Source organism: Astatotilapia calliptera, chromosome 14, assembly GCF_900246225.1.
Source record: "Astatotilapia calliptera chromosome 14, fAstCal1.2, whole genome shotgun sequence".
NCBI classification, from domain to species: domain Eukaryota; kingdom Metazoa; phylum Chordata; class Actinopteri; order Cichliformes; family Cichlidae; genus Astatotilapia; species Astatotilapia calliptera.
This window is the reverse complement of record NC_039315.1, coordinates 18,273,785-18,289,078: the sequence shown is the minus strand read 5'-3', so window position 1 is coordinate 18,289,078 and position 15,294 is coordinate 18,273,785. Positions and strand designations below refer to the sequence as shown.

The 15,294-nt window shown below is 43.2% G+C and overlaps 1 protein-coding gene across 1 annotated transcript; it reads right to left on the bottom strand.

Moving 5' to 3' along the window:
* Positions 1-128: 128 nt before the first annotated feature.
* On the bottom strand, positions 129-15,034 carry oafa (OAF homolog a (Drosophila)). The gene is made up of 4 exons (XM_026192189.1): positions 14,201-15,034; positions 3,190-3,324; positions 2,924-3,104; positions 129-2,132 (listed from the first exon to the last, which is right to left on the bottom strand). Exons 1-4 carry the CDS (start codon positions 14,429-14,431, stop codon positions 1,858-1,860), a joined length of 822 nt encoding a protein of 273 aa, XP_026047974.1. The 5' UTR covers positions 14,432-15,034; the 3' UTR covers positions 129-1,857.
* Positions 15,035-15,294: the final 260 nt, after the last annotated feature.

Sequence of the window (15,294 nt, the reverse complement as noted above, 5' to 3'; positions counted from 1 at the left end):
CACACACACACACACACACACACACACACACACACACACACACACACACACACACACACCTCCTTATACCCCATATAAGGCTTAATAAAATTACTCCAATATACCACAAATAACTTCCAAGCTGTCCATGCAGTGCAAAGAAGGACTTTATTAAAACAATTTATGTAAAACAGCTCTTAAAAATTGTACTTAACCAAATTGCTTCATTTTTTTCCGTTACGGCAGCTTTTTTAATTACAACATATTAAAAACTCTTTCATAGAAAAAAAATATGTTTAACAATGTAATCTACAATTACATAGCAAAAACATCAGTAAAATGTTAAGGCACTTGATCACCAGAGAAGGCCACAAATAGGTGTGTTTCACTCATTTGGTTCTTCAGTTAGCAGGACATACCAGCACACTAAAAACTCTTTTTTCCTCTTTTTTCTCCCTTTTTTTTTTTTTTGCATTATGGCAGTAAAAAGGCTGAAGTTATTGAGGAAAAGCAGTCTTTTCTTTAACCTAGTACTATAAAGAACAGACAGACAAGTTAAATTTGGTCCCACAAATTTAAGAAGTGCTCCTTGAATTACACGTAAATTATCGGGGGCAGATATGAGATGTATAAATTATAGCAGGCAAAGCCGGAAACCAAGAACCAGAATTCTGGCAGCGCGCATAAAAGTCTAAAAATGCTGGTTAACCAGAAGATGGCAGTGTGGATCATTAAAGCGCCTGTTGCTTGAATGGATCCTCACATTGGGGAGGAAAAACAAAACAAAAAAAAACACCACCATACCGAAGAGCTTGTGTCCAGAAACTGAAACTTTAAACGGCTCCTTTCACAGCATTTCTTTGACTTTGGTTTGACACTTTTTAAACAGACTGAGAGGGGTGCGAGTTGTGGGCAGGAGGTGTCCCCATGGGTAATGACAGGGCAACTCGGGATAAATCTTCACTATTAAATAGGATAATATGCCTGTTTTTCTACACCGTCTATACAAGAATGAAAACAGGCAGTATATAAGCAAAACAGGATATGGATGAGAAACAACAGCCAAGAGGTTAACCTGAAATATGTTCGAATACTTTGTGTTACTGAGGCTCTGTGGTTTAAGATGAACTTCAGAAACTAACTTAAACTTAATGCCTACAGGGAAGCAAACAGATGAGGTTATTATATTAAAAAGATTTTTTTTTAATGATAGTCCTCCATAATTTCACTTTGCAACCAAAATAAATAAAGATAGCATTGGAGAGGTTTTGTTTTTTCTTTGTAAGCATGCTTACATGGTAAAAAACAGCATTTAGCTGGTAATAAACTGTTTTCACAGAACTTTATAAGACAGATAATTCCAACATTCAAATTTTCCTTCACCAGGATGGAAGAATTTGTTTGTCTACCTCCTTTTGACTGAGAGTGGAACAGTGTTGTTCCTCTGCCGGTGTATGACTGTCCATCTTTTGTGCATACCATAGCTTGTTTGAGAGGTTTTGTTTAATTTGCCCCACTCACTTTCCCCAAAAAGGCACAAAAGTGACAGCTTCTTGGCAAAAAAAAAAAAAAAAAAAATTATATATCTCTCGTTAAGACTGACACCAAGAGGTCATTTTTCCCCAGAAACATTAGTGAAAAATTAGTGACTTTGCTGCATCTCCCTTAAAAGCTTTTGGTCTCATCTGGAACCTGAATTTATTTCTACTTCAACGTGAATGTCTGGATGTCGGCCCTCCCCACCTGACACAGCTTCACTTCACATGATATAAACCAAGGTCCAGTGTTGCTGTGGTTAGCATGGGTGGAGAAGCATTGGCTGGGCTGGCAAAAAAGAAAAAGAAGTCTTCTCGTTTCTTAAACATCCACAACAAAACTCTAGGTCTCCTCGTCCCAGAGGCAGAGCTGTTTTTGGGGAACATAGTACGTGAAATGGTATCCTTTGCTGCAGCTCTTGATGCCACACTTGTAGGTGGAGCCCTTGCCTGTTGCGTCCCGGCTGCGGCAGTACTTCAGCAGACACGGGTACCACTCCAGCCGCAGGGTGTACGTGCAGAGACATGGCTGCCACAAGTCTTTAGTAGCATGACAGGCCTGAAAGCTGGGTAGCTCTGTTGCTTGGGGCAGAACCTCAAATATGGAGCCGTCCACTCCTGTAAAACAAACAGATATTGAAGCATGTGGCAGTTAAAAACAAAAAGCAAGCAGTCGCGCGTCTGCGCCGATCGCTCCCTTTTCTGATTCCGCTCAATTAAATGCGGCTGTGATCTAGAGAGCGCAAACAAAGTGGCATAAAACAGGCGAGATGCTGCAGTGAAAGGGCAGCTTTGTTATGCTAAGGAGACGCTACGATAGGTCCCTGTGCAGATAACGGCGCAGAGCGCTCGGTGAACCGTGACCATCAACATTGTTTTCTTAATAACAAAGCTGTCAGCTGACAATAGTGCTGTCGTATGAATTCTCCTCAGCTCGAATCATTTGGATTTCGCTGCTATAAAGAATCTGCATCTCGCTGCAAACTGCTTTTTTGAAAACAAATGGTTAAATAATGGGCTGAACCTCTCCGATAAACAAAATTAATCTGCATGCACACACATGCCGTTTCACCCTATTTCATAGTGTGCAAGAAGGCAGTTTGGAGAGCAAAGAGCGAAAGAGGAGAGGAACCTAGATAACATGCACAGTCACACAGTCTTATCATTGAAACCCCACAAGATAATACTTGAAGTCATATCACTAGAATTAAGTGGAAAGAGGTGTCTTGAAGAGAGAAACAGGGAAGATAGTGTTGAGGAGATTAGGAGAATCAGTTCAGAGACGTATGCAGAATTAGAGAGACAATCAGGAGAGGAGAAAGAAAAGGGGGGGGGGGGGGGAGGGTACAAAAACACCAGCAGAGTTTATGTGAGGTTCAATAATAAACAAAAATCAGATGGCCGCTGACCTTTTTCCAGCCAGTATTTCACATCTGCCTCACTGGTGTAGATGGCCTCGCGAGCCTCGCTACACATGTTGTGGATGTGGGCGCTGAGGTGCCAGGCCCGACTTAGATTGACCGCTGCGCTCATAGTCAGCTGCTCCAGGCCTCTCCGCTCCTCTGCCAAACGAATGGCCTGGGGATTTTTCTGGGAAAGACGTAATATCCTCAGATTCTCCACAGTATATAATCAGCTGAAAAATTTCCATAGCACAATCTCCACCGTGTCATACCTGCCTGAGACGGGCCATGGACTCGCTGGGGATGATCTCATTGCGGTTGAGGCGGGACACGAAGCACAGGGCTTGGTACTGGTTCTGCCCTCGTTCCAGCTCGCCCAGGATCAGCGCTCGGAATATTTTCACATCCTGAAAAAGCCAAAGGGATGAGAAATGAAAAAGCTGAACAGATGACTCCCGGAAAGTATCGGGAATAGTAGTCGAGGCAAGGTTATGATAAGTTGTTGTTTATATGAGGAGAATCATCCAAATTAGAACACATACTGTTTCCATTACGGTACTTAAAGCAGTTCAATGATGTCCAAACAGCTGTCTACTCAAAGAAACAAAGGGTTTATATTCACCTCACCCATAAAGGCTCACATGACAGCTTGTTGATACTTTTTGTCTGCAGACCTGTGCAATGAGGCTCCTATAATACTGTAGTATTCTGCTGTGTCAAATTAAACCTTTCCAGCCTGTTTCTTGTCAGACCTACTAGAATTTCTCACATGCCAGAAATGTCAGACTCAATTTAGCATGCTGTTTAAAGTAGAACTGTACTACTAGCAAAATGTCAATAGTGAGAATTTTCACTCACACACTCACACACACACTCACACACACACACTCACACACACGTTGGCAAATGTGCGAGCGATCTGGCACCAAACCAAAAGGCCATAAAGAGTTTGGTGAGGGGCAAGGCAAAGCATGATGGGAAGCTTCGAGAGTTTGGAGAGCAGAGCAGTAGACCTGTCCTCCTATTCATTAGAACCCCACTCCAAACCCCCTCCTCCTTGGCTTCAGCTCCAACACAGACACACACAGTCCTAAATACCCCTCCTCCGCTTTTCACACACCCGTCTGAAGCAAACAGGCAGCTGAGGAGTAACAGTTTGAAGGCTTTCACTCCCTGAGCAGGAGGAACTCTGGAATAGATAAACAGCTCCGAGATAACCCCACTGAGTTCTTCCACTTCCTGTATGGAGAAGAGTACACCCTGGCAAGAAGGCAATGCATTCTGCCTCACAAGTGTTTACGCTCTGCAGTCCTTTACAGACTGCTTGGATCTTCACTCCAACAGCCACTTTTGTCTGTGAAAAGAGACACTGGCAAGGGTACAATAGCAGCACGGGTATTACACAAGGCAATCCTGTTTGACCCCTGGAAAGAAAATTACTAAGCAAATATTGATTATATAGCTTTATGAGCTGTTCACATGGTACTCAGAGGAACACAGAAATGAGCCAGTGGAAATTATATGCCTCAGCTTTTTCCTGCAGACACAAAACAATAAGATAATGTCAAAGAGCGGAGGAAGAGATATCACAGCGAAAAGAGTGAGTACAATGCCTACAGCGAGAAGGACAAGAGGGCCATTTGCCCCAGAGTGCAGGAGTAAGCAGAGGCCATGACTTCAAGACCTCCCATGCTGCAGACACATAGTGCTACGCTGGGACACCGGGTGGGGAGAAGAGAGTGAGGGAGGGACAGAAAGAAGAGGAAGGTATTCGTGTCAGCCACATGGATTTGCCCCAGGGCTCTCTGGGTAATTACAGAGCAGCATGGCAGTTCCACTAGCTCTGCTTCTCTGGAAGCGACTCAACAGCAAAGCGAAGACACTGATCCCCTCCTGTTGTGTCATTATGTCTCGTGATTAATGATTGTCTAATTTCTACTCTGCGTCTAGGCCAAAAGGGCAAAGGTAGTTTAACAGTGCTTACTGTGGCAACGATTTTTATTGATGCAATTTTGTATCAAAATGACATCATCTGCACACCATGGAAAGTCTTACGGGCACAGTTTGACAGTCATGGTGTTGAAAAATTGGGAGCACAGATTGGGAGCTGTGGCAAGTCGACAGGGTGAAATATTACAGGGGGTACTAAGGGTAACATCCATTCCCATTGTTATGTCTCATTATGGCAAAGTAAACAAACAATAATGATGAAATACCAAAAGGTATGTGTTTTACTGCCTAGTTTTATTGTTTTGGCTAAGTTTTTGGACTTACATTACCTAATTAGGAAGCAAACAGGCAGCGATCAGGTTCCAGAAAATAATTTCCCCAGAAGCAGCTTCTGGCTACACGTAGCTAGAATTAGCATCGGATCAGTTTTGACCTAAGACATGTCAAGCTGTGCAGAGCAAATGAGAAGGTCAGGATGGCAGGAAAATCCCCTTAATTATAGAAAAAAAACAAAAAAAACAAAACATACAAACCCCCCCCAAAAAACAACCCTCCTCCTGGAGATTAAATGCTTCACTTCTGAAGAGCTCCTGAAATGATTTGAAGCCATGCCAAGGACAGAACAAAGCTGCACAACAAACATAAAGCACGCTCATGATGTATTACTGGGGTAGCGCAGACTATTCTAGGATGTGGCAGCATTATGCTTCAGGTAAACTCCAAAAAAAATGGCTGCACCAGATGTGAGAGCAGAGTTTGTGTGCACCACACCCACCATTCAAACTACAGAAAATTACTCTAGTTCTGGCATTTTGCCAGTAGACTACCTGGCTGGTGGTACTTAAGAGTTTACAGTAGTCTATAGATTTCCATTTATCCGTGTTACACAATTTGAGTTAAAATATAGAAATTAAAACCCTGAAGATCAGAAGTTGAATATAAAACCATACCTGCAAATATTAACCAAAGAGATACTTTCACCTGCATACCTGCTTTAGAACTTTTTCATTGCACAAAGAACCGCTCCAGATGGTCTGTGGATTCAAACCGGACACTTTCTTGCTATGACCTGGACGATGCTAACCATTGCCCCTCATAAATATATATTTGTCTTAGCATTTTAGTGTTTAGAGGATATAACTTGTCCGTAAGTGTATAACGGCTGGCCCTCCCTCAACCTAGTTCTACTGGAGGTTTCTTCCTGTTAGAAGAGTTTTTCCTCCCCACTGTCACCAAAGTGCTTGCTAATTGGGAGCCATCTGATTGTTGGGGTTTTCTGCTTTATTCTACATATTTGTAGCAACTTTACCTTACAATTTAAAGCGCCTCGAGGTGACTGTTGTTGTGATTTGCTGCTATATGAAAAACTGAACTGCACTGAATTGAACTTTTACAGTTTCTGGATGGTGATATTTCTTTTATCTTTATCTTCTGACAGGCCAAGATGTTTTGTAGTCTTCATATTCAGCTGGCAGCATTGGTATATTTTGTGCACAGTCATGTAGTGAGAGTAGTTAAAATTTAATTACGACCTTTGAATGACAACACCAAACCAGTGCTGAGGACATGTCAGCTCAGGTCACGCTCGAGTAAAATTTCACTGACATTCTGACAGCAAACAGAGTAAAATAGTTATATCATCTTTGCTGCCCGCCAGAAAAAACCACCACCGTTTGGGATGTGTGCAGATGCACTCCAAAGCGTGATAAAGAAAACACAATAAAGGAGTGAAACATGAAGTGATTAAAGTAAGGTTTACACCTGTTGTTATGATGACAGGCAATATCACTAGGAGAGAGTGCGCACTCGTCTTACTGATCAAACAACAGCTATCTCTTTTTACAATCTCCCAAGCGGGAAGGTGTTTTTAAAGTCGCCGAATTATGCAAACAGAGGACTGACAGAAGATCAAACAAATATGAGACGGGGAGGAAAGGCGCTTCTGTGGTCACAGTATGGGGTAATCCCTTCCTGTTGTAACAAAACCTGCTTCATTCGTGTGATGGATTATAGAGAAAGATTTCGTCAGTTCCTGATAAAATACACCACACTGCCAAAAAGTAGACACAATAATTGCCTGGGATGCATATGGCAAGAAAAACAGTAATGCTGGAATCGAGTAGACTTGCTAGAGCTTGAAAGCACCCCTTAATTTCAAAATACTCCCTAAAGAGGAGGTGCCCACATTTGGAAAATGAGTCACCCCCCTTAAAGAGTGTTTACACCTAGAAAAAAAAAATTAGAGTAATAACTTGCTGACCAACATTACAGAAAATAACCACCTTCGGACATTACGAATTAAAAAGGCAACCTTATTCCCATCTTTAAAAAGACTGGCGATACCATAATCAAAGGGCAGCGTATCCTTGAGTTTTTTTTACTCTAGCAGAGCAGCGTAAATGTCAGGGTGGCTATAAATAATCCACACAAGTGCAAATTCCTTAACATTGCTCGCTTACACATAGGACTTAGTCCATTTGCAGACAAACTACCACTGGCCAACAGCCAAACAAGTCTGTATTCATGCAACATGACTGGTGGGTCAAACGAAGACCTGTTAATCAGGAGAGAGGGTAGGGGCTCGTTTCATTGGTGGTTACCTTTGGTGGGTCAGATTATTTAAGAGGTGCACAAAAGCCCATTCAGACACTCAAAGGGTGCCATTTACAGTGAACATTCTCAGACACTGTAACCCAGCAAGACAAACTCCGTCTCCTTGCAGAGTATATACCTGGTTTACAGGCTGTTAAAATAGGAGCCCAGCAATGAAAAGCAGTCCAAACGCTCATGGGAACATTGCACCTGCACTTGCAAGAGATATATGCATCTCAGTTTGAGTGCCATTCTGGCTGAACCGATTCACACTCGATGCAAGGATGGATATTCACGCACAAGTGCACCCACACACACGCACACAAACAGTACAGCAGTATGTGTTCCCTGTGCAGGGGGTTCTTCCTGTTTTCAAATCCCCCCTAAGACCCTGTCTGTTGATAAGGCTGATGGCTGGCTGTGGAGGACTGCTGGTAAGCCACGCTATGATGAGTCATTTGGGATCAGTGTGGGTCTGTGTGGATATTTGCCTGACATAGGACCAAAAAGTTTATGTAATACTTTAAAAAAATGAACAAATAAGATTAAAGTCAAGCTTGTATACTATCAAAAGTTTTAAAAAAAAAAGGGGCAATGTAATCTTTACATAAAATTCAGCACCGTGCAGCCTTCCAGTTTATTCGCTTGTCTCGAGTGATGAAACCTTGTGTTTACTTTTAAAATCCCGAACCTACGTAAATGGCTCCGACTGCCTTTTGAAAACGCGTATGGATTTTAAATGTTTGGTGACGGGACAGGGTATTTGCTTTAGTGTGTGAGGGAAGCCATTCAAAGCAGCAGCAAAAAAAAAAAAAGCACAGGTTTTTGGCAGGGATTAAAGATCATTTTTGGGAGACAGAGGGAAAGACGCACACAGACAAAAGGAACGGGAGAAAAGCCACTGAGCTAAGACATGCTTTGAGCTGAAGTTAATTACAGACGCCCCAAAGGCAGGAATGTGGAGCCACATTTAGGTCTGGTCACACCTGGCTGTCCAAAGAGCTAACCAATTAGTAAACACTGGCAATGAATGGACAATCAAAACACTGGAAGCCATGAAAAGAAAGGTTTTCCTGTTGGCTATTCTCCTGACAAGAATGCAAAAGGAGCTTACCTTTCCCAGTGCATGAGGGGTTAATGTTTAGGTGTTACACATGAGCACAAAAATACAACCGAAATTCTTTTTAAAAAGACTAACTCTGCACAGCCCACAACATCATTTTATTCATTCATGCAGAATCTGGATACAATTAAGTAGACACACAAACAGTTTATGGGGGACTCTGCATCCAGGAAATGAGAAAGAGGCAAGCAGTGAGTGCTAACAGGGAAGGAAATGAGGCAGATAGATGAGGCATAAACAATAGAGATGGCCACAGTCCCATTCAGCCTCCAACTGTTGTTGCACATCTTTCATATCCGGTTTCAGGAACCACAAAAATAATGGTATTATTCAAACTATACATATTGATAATAGGTTTTATGTAACAACATATCCTTTATGAGCCTTTTTCTTAAAAAACAGAATCTGTTTTATGACAGGAAAGGTGACACGACAGATTGTTGACAAGGAAAAGGGTGTTGTAATGCCTTCCCAGGTGTGGACCCCTATGACTTAACTGCCTGAACTATCACTGACCTAAAAATAAAATAAATAAGTCCGAAGTTTGCGAAGTGGCGCTACCCAAACGGACACAGCCATGAATTTGACAAAAAGAATATTTCAGGAGACAGAAAGATCTGGCACGCTTCAATTCTTTGTCAGTGTCATTGCCAATCTTCTTCATCTTAAACCATCTGTAGTTAGACAAAAATTACAACTATGTACACTGCAAGCCACAACTGCCGTCTTCATGTCCGTCAAAGGCTGCTACCACAGCACCGTGCGGTCCCTGTCCTGATCAGTAAGAATTTTTTTTAAAAAGCTAGATGATAGTCATCTCTCTGCTCTGGTCTCTCCCTGGAAGCAGAGACTGTGAAAATGGGAAGCTCTTTATCAGCAGTATTAAATGTGAACATCTGGCCTTCTGGCGAGAGGAGGAGGGGAAAAGGATAAAGACACCAACAGGCGCAAAGGGGCCACCAGAGGCCAAAGGGGGATCATGAGGAGACCCGAATGGCAACAACAAGACCACAGAAGAAGCTTGTTTTGGTGTTTTGTTTTTGATTTTTAGGGGGGGGGAAAAAAGCAGGGAAAATTATGGCCATGGGTAAACAAACAAACAAAAAGTTCACTTTTAAATACTTCAAAGTTAGCTGAACTCTTCCTCCAGCACAGAGTAACCTTACAAGATCTTAATGTACTAAAACAAAAAGTAAGCGTTCAAGAATGCCACCTCAAAGATTTAAGACAAGAAAGCAGAACTAGGCAGTAACTTCTCTGAACAGAGTCATTTTCCCACGCAAAAAACATACAAAAGGAAAGCAGAGTAGCAGGCGAGGTCTTCAAAGTTCATCCCTTGAGTAAACAATTTGCCACATGGATTTCTGTGACTCACAGATTGCTCACAGTCACCGTTTGGAGTGTGAAAACCTGTGTGCCTTATAACGTACTGAACGTACCTGAAGCAACAACAACACTTCCTGGAACAGGTGACACTCACCCATAAAAAGGACTTTACAAGTTTGTACAAGTGACAAAGAGGGATGGTGTTTCAAGGTTGAGTAAGAGGCAAGGTGTGGCAGCCAAAAGTAAAGAAAAAAAAAAAGGTTGCTACGGTACTGTACTAATGTGAAGTACCTGTAACATGGGAAAAAAACACAACAGCCAGTTGTGACTCTTGGCAAACCTCTGCGTTTTACACTAACAAGAAAAAGAACAAAGTGGACTGTCATCGGCCTCCCACGCAGGAAAAAAAAGAAAAGAAAAAGAGTTTGTCTGACAGATAATGCAGTTAAACAATTCTAATGGCGCATACAGCATACGAAGGCTCGAAGAGAACTCTGAATGAGCACCTGCCTAACTGGGTCACACTCTGCAACCCAATGGGAGGGCACACAGAAAAGCTAACCAACCTAACTCCCCACCCTCAACTTTCCTTCTGTGTCTGACACAGCACATGAGGGTGTGTGGAAAAAAAAAAACTCCAATCCATTCTTACGGCAAGCTTATTTCTGGGCGTGTGCATAAAGCCTCTGTGCTTTGAAGACCATCACAATGAGCTGAGCTGACGGTAACGCAGGCCTCCGCAGTGAAAGCCGATCCAGTTTGCAAGGTTCAGGGAGAAAAAAAAGAAAACGGACACCGACGTGCTCATCAGTGCCATCATTCACAAGATCCTGACCCAGTTAACGGGATGGTGTAAGGTGCAGATGATCATCCCCATCGAAAAACTCTGAACCTCAAATATAGTTGGTGATTTTTTTGGATCAGCAGTTTCTTTGTTCTCCCACACCCCTATTTTCAAAATTGTTCCAATAACTGAGGTTTTGGTAAGAACAGCAAACTCCTAAAGCTTTGTCACCCAAAGTAGTAAAAACGCTAGCGTGAGCGGAAGCCTTTCAAATTTCCTTCTAACTGATGGTATCAGCTGTTTATTCCTACTATCTCAAACTATGCAGTTCTAGTTTTAAAGTGCAGAAAGAAAAAAAAAGATCCTCTGAGCTTTAACGACCATATTAGGTGGCTAAAGGGGTGACAGGAGACTGTCTGCATTTTGTTTCAGATGCTTTTAAATCACTTTTGACTTTTCTTGCTGGTTAGGATTAGGCATTAAAAAAAACAAACCCATAGTTAAGAGAACAAGAGGGATTGCGGTTGGGTTTAAACATGCCACCTGACATTGCACTTAAAGGGCAAAGGAATCCTTTACAAGCATTCACATGCAGTCACTTAAGAGTGACAAACTTGCTACATTATTTAAAGCACACCTTAGATGTATCAAAGGACACCTAGTTATTTGACATCATGGAAATGACAGCAATGCACTTGCTACTGGCCGCCTAACATTAAATTGTAACTGCAGTGCGCCCCACGGTGTACTTCTAATAAGAGTCCCAAGCCCTGATAAGCGTGGAGGTTTGCGTCAAGAAGGAATCGAATCAAACATCTAGGAATAAAAGAAGACCTAAAAAGTCTATAAATCGAAATAGGCCCCGAAATTTAAAACCCTGAAATCGTATCCAGATAATAAAAAGGCTTTACAGTTGCAGGCCAAGGTGCCTGAAACTATAGATGTACGATGACGTGCACCACTGCATCCCAGATCCCCGTGAAGTCATTCACATTCCTGCATTGATGGACAGAAAAGACAAGACACACAAACACCAAATCTGGAAAGACCCAAAACAAGCCCTGAAAGATGAGGGTCATTTCCCTCGCATTGACCTTAAGACGACGGTTTATGTTAAGCTCAGGGTACTAGCCTGTGTTGAACCATAAATTGCAGAATTTAATGGGGTGGAAAGGGGGGGGATACCAAATTGGCAGCTACCTTCTCTATTCAGAGCGACATCTGTGCTGAGATTTGTCTCACAGTGGGGAAAAAAAAAAAAAAAAAAATCTGCAGATCGACGTGAAACATTTCATCAGGATATTTCTGAGCTGCAGACAGATTGCTGCAATTTTACATAATTTAGAGTCGATTCAGCTGTAAATACTTCATGGAGACCCCAGACGGGAATGAAAAGCTCCTTTACTGCACGCTGAAAAAAGAAAAAAGAAAAGAAAAGAAAAAAAAGAGTGTAACCTTCAAATGCAATTACAGAATAAGTGGCAGATAATCAACTCCATCCAACCCCATAACGCCTGTGCTTCATAAAAAAAGCAAACCGCACTATCATAAATCTGTTGCTTTGAAGTGAACAGACAGCGGTGTCCACATGTTGAGATTCAGTCAACATGACACAGAGGTGTCATGAGCAAGCTAAAACCACCTTTTCATCTTTTCCATATGCTTACAGACCATCAGAGAACCTTCCTGAAATCGCTGCACGGCTCATACACTGTGATTCATTGCTTGGATAAGGTTGACTAAACTTCCCTCTCACATTCAGCAGACCACTTCACCAGTGTCTAATGGCTATAACATCTACCATCACATTTTGCCACGTATTCACAAAGCAGCAAATAGTAATGAGGCTGCTGTCCCGTGACTACATTTCAGTTCTTTTTTTAAATCTCAGTGAACGAGACTTGCTCTTCAAAATGTGACATTATCTATCGAGCCATCCATATTTTTTGTGTCTCATCATTAGAACTCAGTGTTTAACATCCCTCTTAAAACACTCCGCTTCCCACAGGCGCTCGTCTGAACTATATATTCATGGCAGCTGGAAGTGACAGCTCATCCAACTTTCCATAAATCTTGGGAGATACTGCACAAGACTTGAATGAAAACCACATGCAGAAGAAACAAGGCGGGGGCAGGAGACAAGGGGGGGGGGGGGGGGGGGTGAGACAGAAAGAGGGGAGAGGTAGGGGGGAGCAGCAAGAGGCTGACCTACAACTGTACAGATAAATCAGGCAGCGGAAAAGTAAAGCGATCTAAGAGGTTCGAATAAACCAAACCATATGTGCAGATGTGATGTGCGCTGGAGTGTGTGCATGCGTGACGGGGTACAGCAACCCTGCACGGTCAGGAAAAGGGCTCCCTGCTCTCAGATCACTGTACGTCTCTTTCTGTGGGTGTCACCAGCGATTGAGGGGTGACGGCCTCTTCTCTTTCAACTCTAAATTAGCTGTTTTGGTTAGTGAACCAGACGTGCAGATCAAAAAGGTCAGACATGCCCACTTAATCCTGGTAAATCTCCCCCTTCACATCTCGCCAGCCTGTCAGCTTCTGTGTGACAGCAACCATCACAGACACATGCCTTTGCTCTGTGCACCCCCCCCCCCCCACCACACATGCCCCTCTTATGCAAAGCAGTTGTTTTTTTATTTTGCAAGACTGACAATTTCACGAGTCTCCGGATAGCCATTGACAAAAGCAAAACAGTGTCATCTTTCCAAAATGTTACAACTGGTTGGCGTTGGACACTTGAGCTGTTTGTCTATATTTTAGAAGAATGCTAAATATGGCCACTTATGATCAGCTCTGAACGGGACCCTTGAGCTGCAGGGGTTTCGAAGGCCATTAGGGTCTTGGGGGCGTCACATCTAAGGAGCAGCAGCTGTCTTGACCTCGGTGAAACTCAGCTGTGATGGAAAGGGATGAATGAAACTTTATACTTCAGCTTAAATATGGGCTACAGTAACTGCTCAGATTTTTCCCCTTTATTTAAAAAAAAAAGGCTTTAGGTGTGATTTTGTTTAAGATTCAGATCTGTGACCCTGAATTAAAATTTAACAAAGTAGCTTGAACCAAGAAGCCATTGTTGCGGATTTCAACACCTAAGGGATACACAGATTTGGGGAGAATTGGGGGTTCTGATTATGTGAACGGTGCAGATCCTTGATCAGATTTTTGGGGGGTTGTAGGGGTGGATGGGTGTATTATACCAAAGTAAGGGGGTGGAGGGGCACAGCAGTAGTGCCTTTTAGTTAGATTTGGACTGACTTTAAGGATTAGTGACAAGACACAATTTCTTATTTTTAAGTGGGGACTTCCTATAGTGACTTCCAGGACCACCGAGGGAGTGTTATGAGTCTGCAGGTATAAAATGGGAAGCATGAAATTAAGTTCTTTGTTAATTAGTTCTGATTCTGGAGGGGAAATTGCAGTTATTCAATAACCTAAAATTCAAATGAGCCAGGGGGAAGTATCCGCCTCATGTTCAGCGGTAAGCAGGACAACCTCTTACCCGTTTGAAGTCCACCACAAAAGTGATGAGCGTCCCATCTCCCTGCTTGAACTCGAGTGATATCGAGTCTTTCTCGCTGTCCGCCTCCAAAACCTCCTCGGTCACCAGTCCGTCAGAGAGCCGGACTCGGACCCGCAGCTCCGCAGCGAGTCCCACAGCCACGAGCAGCACAAGGGCGCAGAAACGAGTCAGTATCCGACCTGGAGCCGCGGAGATGCAACTCGCAAACATCCCCGAAGACGCAAAACCGTACCCGAGAGAGCAAAAAATCGAGGCGAAATCCAGAGGTCTCCGCTCATATCCCAGCTGTGTTCTTCTCTTGTGCCGTGTTGTCTCGTCAAGTCTTTTCCCTCATGATCAAAGTTTGGTGGGTCACTCTTTCATGCGGTCCCCCCGCCGTGCGTCAGTACTTTCCACAATTACGGGCACATTCATAGGAATCAGGCGACAAACACACGTCCTCACTGCAATCTCTCCCTTTCACTTCTGGGACCAGTTCCCTTCCATTGAAAGTGTGTCGCTCCGGTGTTGTTGATAAGATCATGCGCACTTCAGCTCCCTCCCGCACCACAGTCAAGAGTCCGATGATTGCACGCTGCTTCTCACTCTGCTTTGTGTTGATGTTCACGTCTTCTCTCTCTCTCTCTCTCTCTCTCTTTTCTTACCTCCTTCTGACTCTCACTTAGTCCCGTCACTTCCTATCCGTCGGTATCCCGCTGCTCGCCTGGCCTCCAAACTTTCTGCGGCGTGTGAGTGAAATAGCGCACTGATGGTAGTAAACTCTTAAAGCCATACCACCCTCAGAAAAGTCTGCCCATCCCCCTAAAGGCCTCATGTGATCCTCCTGCACTCCACAGCAAATACCCCCCTCCTCCACCCCAGCAATTAGAAAAAAAAGGTGTTTGTAGGGGGATTTGTAAATCACAGCTCCGTGCGTGTTGCTCACGGCATGTAGGGATGATTAAAATGCATGAGCAAACTATACCGTGCAGCTGGCGGTGGTCGTAAAGCAAACAATAACCAAGCAGGTAAAAATGTTGGAAACATAGAAGATATTATCTTAAGTTTAAAAGCCCTGTGATGTGAGTAAATAG

What these genes read in the sequence shown, in the direction of transcription:
- oafa (XM_026192189.1), bottom strand. Translation starts at nt 14,431, where the DNA reads ATGTTTGCGAGTTGCATCTCCGCGGCTCCAGGTCGGATACTGACTCGT. An exon ending in TTGTGGTGGACTTCAAACGG is followed by an intron (nt 3,325 to 14,200) that starts GTAAGAGGTTGT and finishes TGGCTTTTTCAG; the next exon opens with GATGTGAAAATATTCCGAGC. An exon ending in GAAATACTGGCTGGAAAAAG is followed by an intron (nt 2,133 to 2,923) that starts GTCAGCGGCCAT and finishes TTTGTTTTACAG; the next exon opens with GAGTGGACGGCTCCATATTT.